The sequence below is a fragment of the Pocillopora verrucosa genome, chromosome 5, assembly GCF_036669915.1.
Source record: "Pocillopora verrucosa isolate sample1 chromosome 5, ASM3666991v2, whole genome shotgun sequence".
Lineage (NCBI taxonomy): Eukaryota > Metazoa > Cnidaria > Anthozoa > Scleractinia > Pocilloporidae > Pocillopora > Pocillopora verrucosa.
This window is the reverse complement of record NC_089316.1, coordinates 1,542,479-1,561,777: the sequence shown is the minus strand read 5'-3', so window position 1 is coordinate 1,561,777 and position 19,299 is coordinate 1,542,479. Positions and strand designations below refer to the sequence as shown.

General features: G+C 40.6%; 2 protein-coding genes across 2 annotated transcripts; one reads left to right on the top strand and one right to left on the bottom strand.

The window, feature by feature from the left end:
- The first annotated feature begins 1,408 nt into the window (after positions 1–1,408).
- On the top strand, positions 1,409–4,031 carry LOC131783310 (stearoyl-CoA desaturase). Its single transcript, XM_059100032.2, has 2 exons — positions 1,409–2,035; positions 2,632–4,031. The coding sequence occupies exons 1-2, from the start codon at positions 1,503–1,505 to the stop codon at positions 3,062–3,064; spliced, it is 966 nt and encodes a 321-aa protein (XP_058956015.2). The 5' UTR covers positions 1,409–1,502; the 3' UTR covers positions 3,065–4,031.
- Positions 3,958–19,233, bottom strand: LOC131783309 (methylcytosine dioxygenase TET2-like). Its single transcript, XM_059100031.2, is given in 13 exon segments — positions 3,958–8,295; positions 8,454–8,591; positions 8,712–8,801; positions 9,632–9,776; positions 10,273–10,481; positions 11,729–11,785; positions 14,421–14,457; positions 14,624–14,708; positions 17,764–17,925; positions 17,928–18,041; positions 18,044–18,071; positions 18,264–18,380; positions 18,514–19,233. Coding segments are annotated over 13 exon segments (4,035 nt in total). The 5' UTR covers positions 18,739–19,233; the 3' UTR covers positions 3,958–5,667.
- Positions 19,234–19,299: the final 66 nt, after the last annotated feature.

The following is a 19,299-nucleotide window of genomic DNA, read 5'->3' as shown; positions in this document are numbered from 1 at the left end:
TCTTCCAGGGCGTAGCGGGAGGGGGTTCTAGGGTGCCAGTAACCCCACCTTTGTAAGCCTATTTTAAGCAAACAACCTACAATATTCAGGTGGCAAAATTAAAACTGGTGAGTACACAGTGTGACCCCCCCCCCTCCCCCTTTTGAAAAATCCTGGCTACGCCTCTGATCTCGGTGATCTTCAATTTTAGATTTCGTCTAGGGGTCCACAACCAATATTTCCCATCCTACCCCGCTCTTATCCATATATACTCTACCATAAACTCCTTACTGCCCTTCCCTAGGATTGCTCACACTTATTAATAAATTGTAACTTATAAGACTGCAGTTTATAACATCAGTAATGCAACGTAAGACTGCCGATAGTAGAACTATAAACCATCAAAAGCTGAATTGTCACAGAAAAATGAAGATTACAGGGCCAGTTATTCAAATAAAGATTAGCCATTGTTTAAAGTACGCTCTAAGCTATCTTCGATTGAGCCGAGGAAAAATCAGCGGCCAGGTAATCTTATGGGTTGAAGGACCGCAATAAACTCTTCCCGCTGATTGCCACACATTTCTTGTGATTTTAAACTTGAAAAGTTAGGTTGAATTATATAATATTCCCGTGTTGCTATTTCTCTTCAATCTCATTATCTTTCTGTTTGAAAACGAATCGATGCTGTTAGGAGAAAATCGCGTTTGGTCACACTTTGCTGAGGAGGTACATAATCACAGCGCCCTCTCAGGATAATAATGAATTATTGTGGAATACTTAGTCATTTTCGCGAGGAATAGATTCAGTTGTTTTCTTATTTTGAGGCTCATTTCTTCATGTAAGTCAGTCATTTGGGAAAATATGATGCAATCTTGAGCCTGCTTGCAATTATCATTTGAAAATTGGTCACCAATACACGCAAGAGTTTGATGCACACAAAATCAGCCCAAGCACGTATTGCAGTCCTACCTTTTGAAGGACTTAACCTCTAAACACATCTTATGTTGAATACGCGATAAATTTAAATTGACTTTTAACAAGTTTCATGGGTGTTTTTACTCAAGATTCACACGTAATTGATCATATCAATCAAGCGTATAATATGCACAGTTAGTAATATGCACAATTCGTGAATAATTAATTGAAACGCAACCGCTTCATATTATTTAATATTATTCTAATAGTCGATTTTCTAACCCGGTAAGTTACATGTGTTTTACTCCTAAATAATTGTTGACAGGTTGAAAATATTCAGAACTCATGAAATCGTAATTTATCATCAGAATTTCCTGTCTCCTGTCAATAATTCCCAAGCGTAACGAAGGATTTAATCCGCACCACTTAAAATTGTTTATTTCTGATTGGGTTGTTTTTTGAAGCGTACATATTTGAAAAGCATATCTTGCTTAGTTTTTATTTACGTGGGCGAGTGATAAACTCACAGACTCAAAAAATATTCAGTCTGTTTCGCGCGTTCATTTCACCGAGCTTCGAGTTTGCAGAGAAAAAAACAGAGAGAGAGAATGGCACCTAAAAATTCTACAACAGCCGAGGCAGAAAACACATACCTAACAAAGACGAGCACCAATGGAAGAAATACAGAACGTCCGCCGCTTCAGATAGTCTGGCTTAATGTCTACCTGATAACTGCCTTGCATGGAATGGCATTATACGGTCTTAATATCCTCCCCAGGACAAAACCATGGACATGGGTTTGGATGGGGGTCTGTTTCATTTTAGGAGGAACAGGAATTACAATTGGAGCACATCGATTGTGGTCACACCGCTCATTTAAGGCAACTTGGTCTCTTAGATTATTCCTGATGTTGATGAATTGCATGAGCGCTCAAAATGACATTTTTGAATGGGTAAGAGACCATCGTGTCCACCACAAGTACTCTGAAACCGACGCCGACCCTCACAATGCCAAGAGAGGTTTCTTTTTCTCGCACGTCGGATGGCTGATGGTCAGAAAACATCCTGATGTCAGAACGAAGGGAAAACAGATCGATATGAGTGATCTGTACGCTGATAATATCGTAATGTTTCAGAGAAGGTAAGTGAAAACCACTCTTTGTCTTCAGGTCATTAAGAAATAACGACTACAACAGAGATATCCCGATGGACACAGGCCCTGCAATTGTCAGAAAATAATTTCAAGATGTTATCGAACATCAGCTTATGTCCAAAACATTTTACAAAATCCTTGCAGTGAAGTATTGTATAACTCTTTCCGCTGCAATGCTTTCTGCACACACCCTGTTCGACATTTGCCCGCCCCTCTCCACCCTCGTAACAATAAACGACCTCCTGTCCTCCTTGGAACATGGTGGAACAAGTGTATTGTCAAATATATTGAGTCATTTATGAACACATTTATTCATTGATATAGTTCTTTGATACTGGACTAATATACTTAAATTTTACGCTTGGAATCATGATGTCGTGAATATACAGATAAGCGAATACACGACCTGAATGAACAAATGAACTGATGAATGAAAAAGTGGATGGGTACATGTGTAAACGGAATCAAAATAAGAGTAATAACAATAGTAAGCGTACAAATTAGCATTTAAAGAATAAATGTATTTTACGAAAAAATTCAGTAAGTGCGCTCAAATTTAGTCGTTTCTTTTTTTTTAACCCCAGGCACTACAAGCCCCTCACGATAATCTTCAACATCATTCTTCCAACTCTGGTTCCATGGTACTTCTGGAATGAAGCGTTATGGAACTCGTTTTTCGTTTGTTTTGCGTTTCGTTACGCTTATTTACTCAATGTCACGTGGAGCGTGAACAGCTTTGCCCATATATGGGGATCACGACCTTACGACGAAACCATAAGCCCTTCACAGAACCTTGTCGCTAATCTTGGTACACTCGGTGAAGGCTACCACAACTTTCATCACTGTTTTCCTCAAGACTATGCTACATCTGAACTGGGTACTTATATCAACTTGTCTAAATTTTTTATAGATTGTTTCGCTCTTGTCGGGCTGGCTTATGACTTAAAGACAACTTCTAAGGAAACTGTGTTCCAACGCAGGAGGCGTACGGGAGATTTAAGAAACCAAAAGCATTAGGGGGATAAATATTTACCAGAGATTATGAGACATCATCTAATCCCTTTTTTCCTCTTGATATTTAGCAATTAGTGAATTTCATTCATGAAATAAGTTTTTGTATGCGTGACATAATTTGAAACCTTTTTAAAAGTATTCGGACACTGTTTCTTTCATCTGTTGTAGCTAGGTGTGAAAAGATGAAAACACAACCTCACTCCCCCCATCCCCTCCCATACGAATGTTGTCTTTGAAGGTATCAATGCTGCTAGAAAATCACATTGTGCCTGGGAGGGAGGGGAAGGGAAGAGTAAGTAATGTTACAAGGAGGGGAGAGTAAGTAATGTTACAAGGAATGCAATTATACAAGTAGGCTATTTATTTGATCCTGTTCAAATTTAAGGTGATAATTCATTATCTGTTTGAATTTTTGTAAAGTTGCCTTGAGGACTTTTGGTGAGGTTAACTTCCAGTTCAGAGCAACCTTAAATTACCAAAGAGTTAAGGTGACCCTGAACTTCGTTGAGAAGTATGTAGGCATGTTCATCGATACCATTTCTGTCGCACATCGGTGCTAAAAGTATTTGTTACACCCATATTATATCAGGTAGCACTAAATTTAAGGGCCAAATGATGATTTAACTACCCTTCATTCAACTGAGCCCTTATCTAATCATGCTACGGAAGGCGGCATGACAAGTTAACCAGGTTTTATCAACTGAATTCCCAAAGCTAACGTCTCGACCGTTAGTCCTTCGTTAGAGCGAATCTGGGATAAAGAAGCTTATATGAAAGCCTCGGTTGAAACATATACATATACATATATACATATACCACTGTTAACATGTCAAGATTGATGCGGAGAAGTTTAGTTACAATCTGACTCATTACATTAGAAAAAAAATCCAGCCACATTAACAATAGAAAGAAGGTTGTATTTGTATCCGTTCACTCTTACTTACATGATATATATGTACCCCATATTTATTTTATTCCTATCAGTTCTACCACTAAAGCTGATTTTAAAATCAAATAAACACCGCTTTGTCATGAAGCACTGATATTATCCGAATAAAATGAATCTCCTCATGATTTTTAATCTATTGGTTAAGAATAACCGCTAAAAGTCTCGAAAACTAATATTAATTATAAGCTTTTCGGCAAGCCGCTGCTTTTACCGTGAAATTTACCTTAACGTGACATGCATGACAGCCAATATAGCCCTTAACACAACAAGCCAACCCGTGACTCAGTAAGATTAAAACTAGCACCGCGTGACATAACGCTTGCTGTCTGCAACATCAAAATCTACTCCCTGCATTTACAGATAAATATAGTTACATCATTAATCCATTAGAGATTTATTTTTACTGCAACAAGGTACACGAAGATATAAAGGATGTTTCCTTACTTCGACTACTCTGCCACACTAAAAAAAAATACTATTATGGGATAAAACTCCCCTTGGACATTCTAAAGCTCCTAAAATGAAGTATACCTTGGTGCAAGGCTGCCGTTGCAATCCATGATGAATTTTTACCTTAAAATCATGGATGAAAAAAATTACGCTTTGAATATTACCTTATAAGTTACCTGTCCCGATAGAAGTTTAACTGTACAACGTTTGCAAAACTTTTACTTGTTCATGAAATGAGATTATTGCAATTAAATATCCAAACAAAGCAAAATGGGATCAACTAAAACACCGACAAATAACTCAGTCTCATAGAGCCATCTACAAGAAACGAAATGCGCTTTAGAGAGAATAACTCTTTACTCGAGTAGCATGACACTCTTTGTATTTTCCGTCACTTGTTCTCAGAGCAGAAAAAAAAATCAATTTGCAACACAATGGTTCCAGTGTAGGACCCAATATCGTCACAGATAAATCACAGTCATTCCAACATTCGTTGAGCCCTTGCTCCTTACAGCAGTTCTTTTATGTTCCAAGTCGTATTCTCTTTATTCTCAATTCTCACCCCCTAATATCTTGCTTTTGCTTACGAAAAGTGGAAACAAATTTGAATCATATCAAAATATTGGAAAAAAAGTTATTTTTCTCACAATGCAGTCACTTTAGGAATGGATCACGATCACGGCGGTGGAGGAAAGAATACGCGTAACCTTCTGATAAAACAACTAGCCAATCACAGCCGAGTGATAAAAAACTAGCCAATCACAGCTGAAAATACTGAATCACGAAAGGATGCGTATCGAGTCGACCTCATCGCCTGAAGAAGACTAGTAGCATGCAGTCAGTCGAAACGTCGTGATCTGCCTCGGAAGCGACTACATCGGGAAATAAACGCTAATTCTTCGCTACTAGTGAGTCACATTTGGATGCCTAAATTTGACTCAGATTTCAGAAGACCTTAAGGATTTGTGGATTTCTGTGATATCTCTCATCTAGTTGGTGATAAAACTTAATCAGGTCGTCTATTTACACAGTCTATTGAAGAGAAAATGTTGAAATTTCAAGTTGTAGGAACGACTTACAATTATACTAGATTTTCTTGGTATTACGTTTTACTAATTGAGAAACAATGTTATCCCAGATTGGCCTTTCTGTTACCATTACGCAAACTCAGAAGAGGTTCAAAAGGTTTCCTATGGCAAAGTTGTGATCAGAGCCAATTTTGGTAGTGCCCTGTGACACACGTCTGTGTGTAGGGTGCCACAGTGATTAGTGTGTCTATTGGATAACTAACCCCAGTCCGCGTTGCGGTGGAAATGGTGGTCAGTGATGCAGGGTCTAGAGACATGCCATTCATATCTCCGATCCGTTTAGTGGAGTCCATAAAAGAAGACATATAGTTCTGCGAATTAACTAAAGCAAGGTTGGATGAAAGGCCATTTCCAGAAGTTAGAAGTGGATGAAAGGGAGGCATGAAAAAACTTGGATATGTTGGAAAAGGAACACCGAACTTGTAAGGACTGTAGTTGAATAGACGGTTGGCCGCCATTGAGAGGTCAAGGTAGGATCTTTCCGGCCCAGCGGAAAGTTTCTCTCTGATCCCTGCAGAGTGAGCAAATGGAGGCAAAAATGGGAACCTTGGCGACATAGGGACATTGGGTGACTGAAACGTAGGCTCTGAGACAGAATGGTGCCTCGCAGGGACATCACGATCCTTCTCAGATGACCGAACATGCGAAGGGACTTGACGAGCCGTGTCTGCTTCTCTTTCATCCTGTGCATTGGAGATTGTTTTCTCGTCCCCGAGAATGCTGCTTATTCTATAGGATGACGACGAACCCGTGGTGGATTTCTCTCCTCTGTTGTTATTGTCATCCCCTAACAGCCTCGAGACACTGAAGTTAGTACCGGTGTTAAGGCGTTCCTCTGGCCGTTTGGCCGAGGATGGTTCTGTCACAACATCTAATCCTCTGTTGTCAGAATTAACAATTCTCTCAGAAATTATTCCATTGGAAGAGGAGAATATTTTGAGTCCTTCGCTCTGCGATGGCTCTCGGTGGTTCATGTCGGCGTTTTGAACAGGTGGAACTTTATTTGGTTCTACTCTACTTGTAATGTGTGAAGACACATTAGAAGGAAATGACGAACCTTTGGACCCTTCGTTGTTTTGATGAACGTGATGCATAGATCCCCAGATTTGCTGCCGCGGGTCGGAAGAGAATTCCTTGTTCTTGTGCTTATTACTCTGTGGGATACTCATGGAATTTATCCCAATCTGTCCCTGACGAGGCCGTTCGGGAGCAAACTCAATTCCGTTGCGCAGTTGACTATGTTGCTCTGGTTTGGTGGAAGACAAGTTAGATAGAATTTCTTTCGCGGTATCTTTCGCACCGTGGACATCTGCTTCTATTCGTTGAGGAAACTTCGAACCATTTAAGTCGTTTGGACCTCTTATTACACCTTCTGGCGGACTGTCCGCGCCATTTTGTGCAAGAACACTGGTATTCACCGACGCTAGCTCTAAAGAATGGCCCGCACTAGAATTACGCTTGTTTGTGACACCAGGATCTATGTCCGCTCTGGACAGAGCTGTTTCCGCAAGCATGTCCAGATAGCCCAACTCTCTTTCTTCTTCTTTAAGGTCTACAGATGCGTCCTTCTCAGTTCCATCCACCTCCATGCTGGCTACCTCTCCCTCCAACTTCTTTCGAGCCACTTTCTGCTCCCACTCACCCAAGCCGTGCAGAGTGAGGTTCATGTGTTTGTGCTGATAAAACACCAAGCTAATCCGAGTGGGATTCTGTCTTTGGGGGTTCCTGAGAGGCGTAGTTGCATGAAGTTCTTTCTTGGCTACCTCGATTAGAAGTGATCCATGAGTAAGAGCGATAGCCACTCCTCCCATATTCTCCTCAATCAGGAATGGTTTCCGTGCCTGTCCCGAGCTTCCCACATCTTTTCCACTGCCTTTGCGATTTTCTACTTCTTTTATGTTGGCATTTTCATCCAGGGGTACACTACTCGAGGCTCTCATGAGTGGTACTTCTTTGTCATCAACCCACTTGATCTGAGAAGGCCCCCTTGTGGCCTCACCATTGTAGTGATGAATGACAGTCTTTGGTTTGGCATATTCGACACCTCTATTTGACGGTGCATTGTTCATCGGAAACGACTTACCGAAAGGCATTCGACAATTCCAGGTCCCACCCATAAAAGGAACCTTTGTGTCGTAGTTACCATAATTGTCCAAGTTGTTACTCGAGTTGTGAAAGTGATTCAAGTGTCCCGGATTTCGATACAAATATGGAATACGGTTCTCGTCTACCCAGTGCACCTCTGGCGCCCGGCAATGGTTAAGAACATAATTGTTACCAAGATGCGGGTGAAATTGAAACATTGGCGACCCGTGGGGGTGGGGATAGTGTCCGTTAAAACAGTTGTTCATCATCTGATTAGAAGAGGCATGGTGGTGAATCACCGAGTTTGGAAAGCCATGCATCGACTGCGCATGTCCGTGAGGAATGCTATGCCCATCGAAGGGTACATATGGTCCATTACTGCTTTTGTTGTTGTTGTTCAGATCCTGAAAGACTTCTTTACGTCCTTCTTTGGGCTGTGGATCGTGGTTACTCACTGCTTTGCTAGCCTTTGGGGAATTCTCTTGTCCTGTTACCGTGGAGTAGCCTGGGGAGACACCCACAGGAGGTTCAAGGAAATGGGCAGGTATGACATAATTGGGTCGCACAGGCGCACCATCCTTGTCCAGCAAGCGGTACAACGGCAAAACATGAAGTTGTTCTTCGTCTGACGAAATTGCCTCTGGCTTCAGAAGCGAGCACACCTGCAGCAATAAATAAAAAAAGCAACAACGAATAAGAAGAACTACCTTGAATAAAATTCTATCGTTTCGTCGTCTGCAATCTGCTTTATCCTATGTCATCCTCATCTCTTTCAAATGTACTTTTGATGAACACACACTAATTAAACAGGATTAGTTACCAAGGTTGCTCCACCGTCCATATTTCTGGAGTCCTTGTGGCTATGTGCACAGAAATCCACGCAACACGTGACACCAGAAAAGGGCCGTCTCTCATTATTTCCAATACGGCATTCCAGCCCCTCTCTTTCTTCTTTTACCTAAAATCAGAACGCTCAATCCATCAGTTGATCATTTAAACATTCTCACCAACCCTTGAATGACAATGTATTGATTCTGTGGGAAGAAATCATACATTCGTCGAAGGAGAGAAGGATTACCTGGTTTTGGAAAGCTTGAGGTGCGTATTTCTCGTATACGGTGGACAAATCTGTCGCTAATGTCTGCATCATGGTATCTAATTCCTCTTCCTGTTTGAACATAGAAAAAAAAAGTAGCGCTTAATTGTTGCAGCACTCAACATCAATCAACATCATCCTTAAACTGGTCCGCTTTTACCTTTTTCTGGTTTCAGGATCTCTTTCCGGTGGCAAATTTACTCCACCAACTCAGAAACTCCCCACGGACGCACAACACAGGTAATTTAAAATCTTACCTCTTTAATAAAGGTTGTTTGGATGAAGATCTAATTTCTAAAACATTCTAATTAAAGCTGCGCGGCAGTTCTTTCATGTGGTTTCTGTTTATCACGCTCTGCAGGGCGATTCCAACTTGTGGATAAGATCTCAGAGTGTGACCTTTCTACTAAAGGCTACTGGACTGAAAAAGGTGGCTTAACCCTTAAACTCCCATGAGTGACCGAGACAGAATTTCTCCTTACAATATCTATACAATATCAACCAGATAAGTGATGAGAAGATAGAATGAGATCAATTTGGGGTTAATTAGTTGATCCAAAGGGAGATAAAGGGTTAAACTTTTCAGACTGTGTCTGAAACCCTAGTGCGTGTCGATTCAAATAAAAGCTGCTGATAAGAAAAGGCGGATAACCTTTTAAAGTCTGTGAATGAAACCTTAAAGTGTGACCATATGAAAGCTACTGAACAGTTCTTTCATGTGGTACTGCTTATCGTGTAGTTTGTGGAATTAAAAAAATTTTTGCTATGGAATTTAATGAACATTTCTCATACGTCGTTTATTTGTGCGTCCTCCCTGGGAAAAGGGAGTAAATACTTCAGTCTGTTGCCCGTAGTTCTGTGTATTTGTCAGTAGTTGTGTCACAAATAAATTCATAACTCACCTTAGAAGAATCAAGTAGTTTAAATTTCCTCGGCGTTTTACTGCGAGTGAACTTGCAACCATTGAAGTACATGCTCCAAGAGCAGCCGAAAGAAAAAGACGCACCACAAGTCTCCTCGTTCAACCCCTGACAGGCACATGATTTACTGCAAGACCATAATCCGAAAGGTAGTTTGTGAGGGGTGAGGTTCGTCTTATCATTAACCATAGGGGAAAAAACACTTTGTACCATCAAAAAGGACACAGTATCAAGTTTTTTTTTAAGGTACTGGTAATATTTAGGTGCGAGTATTTGTACACGAATAGACAGACACACAAGATGCATAGACAGATGGACGTGCGAAGGTCTGTGAACGAACAGACAGGTAGAGAGACACATAGAGAGACAAACAGACAGACGTGCGAGTATAAGTAAGGCACAGACGCACCACCTAACACATAAACAGACAAAAAAAGACAGACGGACAGACGGCTACCGTCAGAAAACACACAAAACGACACCAATAAACAGCTAAATGTCAGACAGACATAAACACAGGCGGGGAGAGAGACAGATACATAAACAGACACGTAGAGTAGAAGGAGGAGCCTTTAGGGGACACAAGAGACCCGGAAAAGAGACAGAAGAATATTTCATCTTACGTCTCATTGATTCCACATCTTCTTGCCGTAGGGACGCCATGTTGAGGCAGCATGGTGCTAAGTGACTTATATAGATAATCCGCGCGCTCCTGGGCAATACCTTCCCATAATACAATGTTCACTACAGTCAATGTCGAGTCGCACACGTGATCAGTACGCTTCCGCGCGATGACCAAAATCTTCTCCTCGTCACTGGAACGACGAATAACCTATGCCATGCAAGAAAATGATACATTAAAAAACCCTACTTGCAGACAGATGAGTGACAAAAAACGAATAAGTCACGTACGATAGCACGCTAGATCTCAAACCCAACTCACTCCTGCTAAAGCGCCACCGTCTTTTTTTTTCTGCAGTTTTAAGAAGAGAAATTTTTAACATAGTTTTCTTTACAACGCGCTGTGATTGGTCCAGAAAATTCGCACCACCTTCTCCACCAATCAAATAAAAAAAAATTTAAATCAATCGTTGCTTGGGACCATGTGAGCATGGAACCGTGTGGGTATGGGACCCCGTGAGCATGGATTTTATTTGAGTCCTCATTGGCTACTCTTAATAATCACCTTTTTCTGACTGGCCGTTGCCATCATTTTGGCTTCCGACATCCAATATAAAAAAAAACTATTTGGGTGCTTGGTGAGCGATTTTGCTCATTGTAGGTCGTTTTCACATTTCAAGTTCCTCAGACCTTCTTTTCTTTTTCAGTTTTGTTCTTGGTACGTTTGTAACTATTTGTGAGAAGGTGCAACCTTTCTTAGAGGTACTATGGTCTTGCATTGCATGAAGAATACTCATAAACGGTGATGGTTTACCGGGTTTTCGTGACTGGTGTGGCACAGAATATAGTATTTGGAACAATTAATTTAATTTTTGCCGATAGCACAAAGTTTACATTAGATTATTAATCGGCGCTTGCCGAAGGATCTTTGTGCATTGAATTTCTCGTGTTAGCGAAGTCAAAGAGCCGCTCAAAGTACGAATACGTTTTTGAGAACGAACTTATTGAACTATAGGACAAAACAAATAGATGCAAAATCTTTGTTTTCCAAAAGTAAACACTTCTTTTCTTTTGCCTCCTCGATGGATTTCATCAGAGACATTTAAGGACCAGATAAGACATTTTACTAGCAATTAGAAGCGACACTCTGTCTTTTAGGATTTACTGAGAACGTCTTAGTAATTAAAACGGCGCCTACTTATTCGCTTTGTATTTTGCTTCTCTTCTACCATTACCATCATCATGAAGTTTTCTCCAACAACGGTGCTAAAACGCTTAATTTCTAAGCTGATCCGATGGACAAATTCCTTACAACACCCCAGCTACAAACATGATAGATATGTTAGGAATGTTTATCTCAAATGAGGCACGTAGTCCGTGATTATACTCTTCTTCTGCTACAATAGAACGTGGGTACAATAAATTTTCTACAAGACATAGTACAACTGAAAAACTTACCCATCTCGCTATGGGACAACCAAGATGATTTTTTCCCTCTTTCCCTGTGTAACCAATCTAAAGCAAAAAGGTAACAGATACCAAGGATTAATGAATATTCATCCCACTTGATGTAAGCCTGGGATTAACTGAAAACCCTCAATGCTTCAAACGTTACCGGAAAGTTGACTCGATTTTGACGTTTCCTCTCTTTAAGATTAAAGTGATAACGCAAAACTGACGCCACTAAAGACTTGATCGGTCAACAAAAAACCGTGTGGGAGAGCTTACGTGATGAAAAAAATTATCACGCCAGACTGTCTAGGATTAACAGACAGCCTATCACACGACTTTATTGTTTGCTTTACAAAATCTACAAAGAGTGGAAGCGTGGATACTCGCGTGTGAACGTCCCCCTAAACATGCACTCACGTTCAAAATTATCCCCCGTACATGTGCACGTTCACTTAAGCTACAAATCATTATCCAACTGCACAAAGTAGAGTACAAATAACGCGTGAATAGAGTGCAAATATCCTGCGATATTGTACGGTTATTTGGACTCTTGAGTATTTTGTACTGTAAAAAAATATGTTTAACCAGCTGGCTGCACGCGCTACGCTTCTCTATCCACTTTACTTTTCTTGCCTTATGAGAAATAAACAGAAAGACTTAAGCAGAAAACAACCAGTTGGATAATTAATAACTTATAAGACGTTTTAGTGTATAGTATCGCTGAGTATTTTTACTCGCTGTTTGGCATAACTCAGAAAAGTACTCAGCGATACTACACAAGAAAACGTCTAATAAGATACATTTACTTATTATGGAGTGCGAGACGAGGTTGTCTAGTGGTTAGGGCATTGGTCTTCAAATCTAAGAAGTTCCAATTGGAGACGTGGATGGGTCACTGTACTGTGTTCTTTGGAAAGATACTTCACTCTAATAGGGCCTCTCTACTGGCGAACTGAAAGTTAACCCTGAAGCAAGGCCTTATGGTAAACTGCAGATAATTCTGTCCAAAATGAATAGCTATGCTTCTAGTCGCTTCATTTTGTGAGGATTAAAACTCCAGTGTGCCGTAATTAATGAATCCACCTAGCTCAAACGACCACGATATGAAAGAGACAGAACACTTTCCGTCCACTAAAGATGGTCGCAAGTACTTCACTACTACAGAACACTAAAAACGCCGAGTTTTCAAAAAGAACTCAATCACTTTCTACAATCCGTGTAAATCTTCTCCATCCTCAGCAACCAGCTTCCTTCTTGGTAAATATTACAGTCTCCTATTTGTTTCTTATCTTATCCAACTAATATTTTGTACGCTCCTTCAAGATGAAGGCTAACTTTCGCAGATCACAAAATTTTAGTTAAGTTCATCATTTCTCTCCAGCCTTCTTCATCTTTGGCCATCCTTGTTCCTCTTATGTGTTTGCAATCTTACTGAACTGATATTTTTAGGTCTCCTTCAAATTGAGTTCCTGATCATTTCCAGGTTCGTTTTCATCGTGTTTATTCTTGCCATCTTGATTCCTTCTTGTTTTAATTCTGCTTGTAACTCCCATGCGTGACCAGGAGAGAATTTCTCCTTACAATATCAATACAATATCATGCATAAAAGTGACGAGAATAGAGAAAAATATCAATTAGGCGATTATGAGTTGATCCAATACCAAACTCTCCAAATTGACATCATAAGAATTGTAAGTCAGACAGTAAAGAGAATTACCAATGAGATCTTGCAAGTTAAAGGGTTAGCCAGTGAATGACTCCTATAGTTTGAAGGTCATCTTTTCACAACATTAAATTTGACTCAAGCTCGTTATTTTTTAATCTGCTTTAATCTCCTCCATCCTCAGCTGTCCTTGTTTATTCTGGTTTCCTTATTTGTTTTTCCATCTTACCGCGCTAGAGAATACTTAGACATGGAGAACTTATCCGTCTATGAACTTAACAACTCTACTGACCGTTTAACTAAATATCCATTAGCGCTGATCGTCTAAGTCGTTCACGGGTAAACGAAAGTCGCAAAAACTCCTCAAAACATACCCGTTTCCAAACATAAGCGGATATTTCTGAACGATAACGCTTTTAGGGAAACCGCGAGGCCTGTTTTCCAGCACTGGTGCTACTCTTTGCAAGTTACATCTATGCGTAAGCCCCACTGAGTCTTGTTGCATGAAACCGCCTGAGCTCATCTCACTTTTAGTGGTGCACAGCGACCGACAGTTTGAACCTTTCCCTCTGCCCCACGAAAGAGTACATGGTAGGTTTCCCAATACCACTAGACATTTATACTCCCGGGTGCAGGAGCCTACGGGGCTTCAGTCTACGAGTCGCTATCTGTGGTCCAGCGCTCTCAACATCTGGGCACTGCGTCCTACATGTTTGCTCGTCTTGTTGTTGTTTTTTAACTATTTCACCCATACCACACTCTTTTAGGATCAATATCAGTATCTGGGCAACTGCCCACCTACCCCTCCCCTAACCCAACAACAGTCAATTGATAACAAGTTAGGGTGAATGTTGGGTTAGGGGAGGAGTAGGGGCCGTTGCCCAGATACTGATATTGATCCCTCTTTTATTTGGTATACACCGTTGACAAAGGAAGTAATTTCATTTGAAAATTAATAAAACATCGCTACATGTGCACACTGGTCCTGTTCTCTCTATTTGAAAATATATCGTAAAAAATTCAGTTTTAACTCACCAATTCAATTCTCAGAGCAGATCCTTTGACGCCAAACCTGCAAAATGAAATTCAAAATAACAGCTTAATACTGTGACTTCTTGGATACAATAAAGTTCGTTAACAAAGAGAGAAGAATTAAAGTTTATGAACTAAGGTCTCCCGCCACATTTCGTAAAATCAGAGTTATTGTAAAAAGAGACTGACAATATATCTCTGTTTACCTTTCCTCCAAGAGATTCCGCAAAACATTCACATTCGGTGCAGCTCCCAGGTAGGTGTAATAAGGACTGTCATCTTTTCCTGAAACTACAACAACAATATAAAAGAGCGATTTGTTACAAAAATGGCATAGTAATGTTGATTATATATCTTTATTTTTTTAAATAGTATGACACAACCAGGGTATTGGTTCTCCCTCTGAATGGAATACTTTGTCCAACCCTGAGTAACTCTTTCATTTCACGGGTTTATTACGAACTAACATAATGACCAGCCCCCAGTTGGCTTGTTAGCTCAGTTGGTAGAGCAATGGACCGGTATCACAGAGGTCATGGGTTCAAATTCCGTACAGGCCTGAATTTCTTTCAGGCTTTATTTTTACTACTGCTTAAGTAGTGTTCATTACTGCGAAGATCGCGTCCAAATTCATTCCTGGGTTAACTACATCATGTAATCAGGTTTCCTAGATATTTAACTGGTAGCCATTTACACTCCAGGGCAGGGAGGGATGTACTGTGAGAATAAAGTGTTTTGCTTCAAGATACAACATGATTATCCCAGCCGAGGGTAACCAACCATTAAGCCAGTATATGTCCCATATGCATACATACAGCAAGATGTTAAAATTCAAATTTGGGACAATGAAGCATCATTAATCTGGGATAAAAGAGGAGGGAATTTCGATACGCGGAAAGAAAGAACATACTGCCATGGAGACAAGACCAAGGAGAGAAGCAATGGGGATTGAGAGGCATAGAAGACACCAGGGGTAGCTGATATGGGGGTGGGGCACATTAGTGAGCCAAGGAAGGGGTAAAAAGGAAATGACGGGGCTGAAATAAGGAGTTTTAGAGAGGTAGAGAAAGTAGCATTGCACTTGCTGCTCTACTATAAAGTTAAATATCCTGCAACTAAGAAAGATAATTTATTGCTGAGCTGAAGGTCAATGCACAAACAATGCATTATTAATTTCAGCATTCATGTTGGGAATAAGAAAAACTGCCACATTCTCTCAACAGGAACAGAGAATAGGCACAGAGCATGTCTATGATGACTGTACTTGAAGATCCTTCAGATCAGCTCTAACAAACATCTTATAAATTCAACACCTCCACATTAAAGAAAATCTCCCAGAAAAAAAACTTTCCAAGTTTCCCAATATCTGAATTTGACCTCATTTATCCTTTCACCCCAAATATTTCATCAGTAATTCTCCATAAAGTCTGCCATACTATCATTTAGATGTTAGTTCTGAGAATTTGGTATTGGATCAACAAAGAATCCCTTGATTGATAGCTTTCTTTATTCTCATCACTTATCCGTTTGATATTATATTGATATCTTAAGGAGAAATTCCATCTCGGTCACTCATGGGAGTTGGGGATATGGACACAGTAACATCGCTATAAAACCTGCCCATTTTGTTATCAAAACCACTAATGTCCAGTGGTTTTCTATTCACACAACTTCATTAGTCATGATAAAGCTGAATTTTCAAGGCTTAACACCGCAAAAATTAGGACAGACAGACAGACAGACCCTAACCTACCTCTACCTTAGAATTACTGGAAAACTTCCCGAAATAAAAAATTATATTCTTGCCTTCATTTGCACAGATTCATTAATTACGCTACAAAAATCCATCAACGTGTTTATCAAAACAGCAGGTTTCAAACTTGCACCACAATGCACGGATCTCTTACTGTGCAAGGAGATTTATCGTTGTTTTTGTAGAATCAGCTGAAACCCTGTTTGTCTAAAGGCTGATTTGTTTATACAGCAAAGTAATATAGGCTCCAACAGTGCTTAATGATTGCCGACTGAATGCAAAGAGAATTTATGCTTTTTAACTGCAGAAAGCAACGATTAACGATTTAAATTTCTGCTGAGCTCCTTCGCAAACAAAAGATTTTTAGAAGTGATGTTCGGATGTTTTCTTTCTGCAATCTTAAACCACGATTAGACAGCATCCTCCTTAAGAAAAATCTCGTAGCGATGAAAAGAGCTTGATAAATGACATCTAAGAGTTAAAAAAATCTTTTGAAGAAACAAGGAAAATTAGAAGCTTAGAGCGAAATCTTTACAACGGAAAGACCGAATGGTACAAACGGAGCTTCCGGTGTTAATTTTCAAGACTTTTTCCGCAACCCCCACCAAAACTTCAAAACAATATCCAGCTCAACTGCGAGTTAAATTCCGTGCATTTTAAATATCGTGATTTTGGCTTTTTTTTTTTCTTCTTTTCTTTATTTTTTACATTTACTAAACCAAACATCTTTCAGCGTGGACCTGTTAATTCCTATTGTTTTCGTAAATCAAAATGCGCCGAGGCGCGATATCTGCTGCCAGACTTGTCGAGAGAAGCACTCATCTATCATTTAGAAACTAACAATAGCTGGTCAGAGAAACCGATAACTTTCAACTTCTTGATGCTGCACTTTAGAAACCATTACCAATCGCAGACGCGATTTCGCTTTGTTTCATTTACATATTTATTCCTGCGGTAGTTCAGTTCACGTTGCGTCTTTGATGATTTAATGATTTAGGCCGATAACGTGAATTAAAACTTTCGCAAGAGCTCAGGGGAGCGTGTCGTTTAGGCAGATTAGGCATTAACACGAAATCTCGCCGCTGAATGGACAAAGTACGCTTAGCGCAGATGGAACAACTGCTGTTTTGACGGCCAACTGAGACACATATAAACAAACGTTGATCGCTATCGTAACGAGATGCTGATGAAAATTTTGATAAGAAACCTCTTTAACGTTTACCGTAATTTTTTCGTGTGCGCTACTAATTTATTTCAACGTGGCTCGAGCTTAAAAGTTTCCGCTGTAATTTAGCGCTAATGTCAACAAAACGCTGAGACCTAACCGCGCGGATACACTTTAATAAATTTTATTCCAAGCAACCCGGCTTAATCCCCAATTAGGTTTATTTAAACCGTCAAACAAAGCCAGTCTGCACATATCACGCTATCTACAAAGGCCGAAACAAAAATGAAATACGCGCGGCATGTAAAAAAAAAAAAGAGATCAAGCAAATTAGATCGCGTTCGAGTCGGCAGTTAGCGGTTAGATTATTCAAGCCGGCTGGATCGTACATTTGAATATGAATACATGCAGAAAAAATATGTAAATACCTGGGCAGTTGCACGGAGGGGGTTCAAAATCGCTTTCACTGCGGGAAACCGCTACCTTGAAGTTCGTCAAAGGCTTTTCAGCGCCCGGCTCGGTTGAACGACTGGAGTGGACATCACCGCTTGCTGTTTTATTCTCGTGAGGGTCTTTAGGGAGTTCGTCGTAGCGCTGATTTCTGTGTTTTGCAGCTGAGCAACTTCAGTGCCTTCTTGCGCATGAATTGCCCCTGGCGACTCCGGTTTTTGCGGTTTACACTCGCCTTGAACGGAATCGTTGATATCTGTCTCTCGCCACCTTCACCGACAGCTCGCTTTGAGAGAAAACGCAAACCACAACAATAAGGAGTGAATATTAGCCAAAGACGCGCGCATCAAAATTACTTTGCTAATAATACCCGGCAGAAATTAAAGAAATATCCCTGTGGTCAGGAATGAAAAATTTTGTTTAAACTCGAAAAATATGAGCGGATGCTTACTTCTGAGTCGAGATCATACTTCTTTACCTTATCGGGTTCGACGACTTCGCAGCTCACGAGACGCGATTTGTCACCTACGTCGTCCTCGTTCAAAGCCGTTCGCAGCTGAGCCCCTTCGCGTTTGCCAACGTTGCTTGTCGTTTTCTGCAAAACCAAAATGAAATCACACCCTTGAGTATTTTCAAGCGAAAACTTCGTTAGCACAACGCAGGGAATAAATGCGTGAGTTATATCAATCCCTGTTCCAAATCGTTAACGTTCGTTCAAATATTCGCACCTTTCTCAGTTCAATACATTTACGGAACTTGCATATCTGATGACCAGTTTTTCTATTGACACAATTGCTGCAGTCCCCGCAATTTACTTTTCTCAAACAAGGCTCACAAGCACCGCATCTTCGCCGCTTCTTTCTAGGAACAACATCTTCAAAATCGCCTGATCGTTTCTCGCCAGCTTCGCTTCTCGTTCCCGGTGTTGTTGGCCGTTCAACTTTGCTTTCCATAGCTAATCACTAGACAAGTCGCGGAGCGTCGTGAAAAAAAAATTCACGACCAACAATCCGTGACATCAATAACATTTAACAGGTAAACTCTCAAATTTCGATCAAAGCTTCGAAGGACGCCGCCAATTCCAAGGCGCAACGACGAAAAGTTGACTCTGCCTGAAGCTGCGAGCGACTTCCAAGCGATATCGGTAGCGAGTGTCAGACAGGCTTGTCGTTGATCGAACGCAAATTCACGCAGCCACAAGCCACTTCCGAGCCAACCAAATGCCTAGTAGGTGGGAACAGTCCTGTTTGCGAGCCGACAAATGCACGCCCACGTGGGAAACGAAGCCGCGAAAATTGATCAAGCGTGACCAATTTGCGCGCGTGCGTTTTCGACGTTCGTCAATTTCGAGTCGAACGCAATAAGGCGATTCCGGTTTGGCTGCCGCAGTCAAAATACAACACGAGAGGCCTCCATGGCGGAACTAATATCGGATTTTTCAAAATCTGCCTCGCAAAATGTTCAGAGAGTACTGTTTTTATGAGAGATTTCACAAATCACTTTTTTTAAATCAA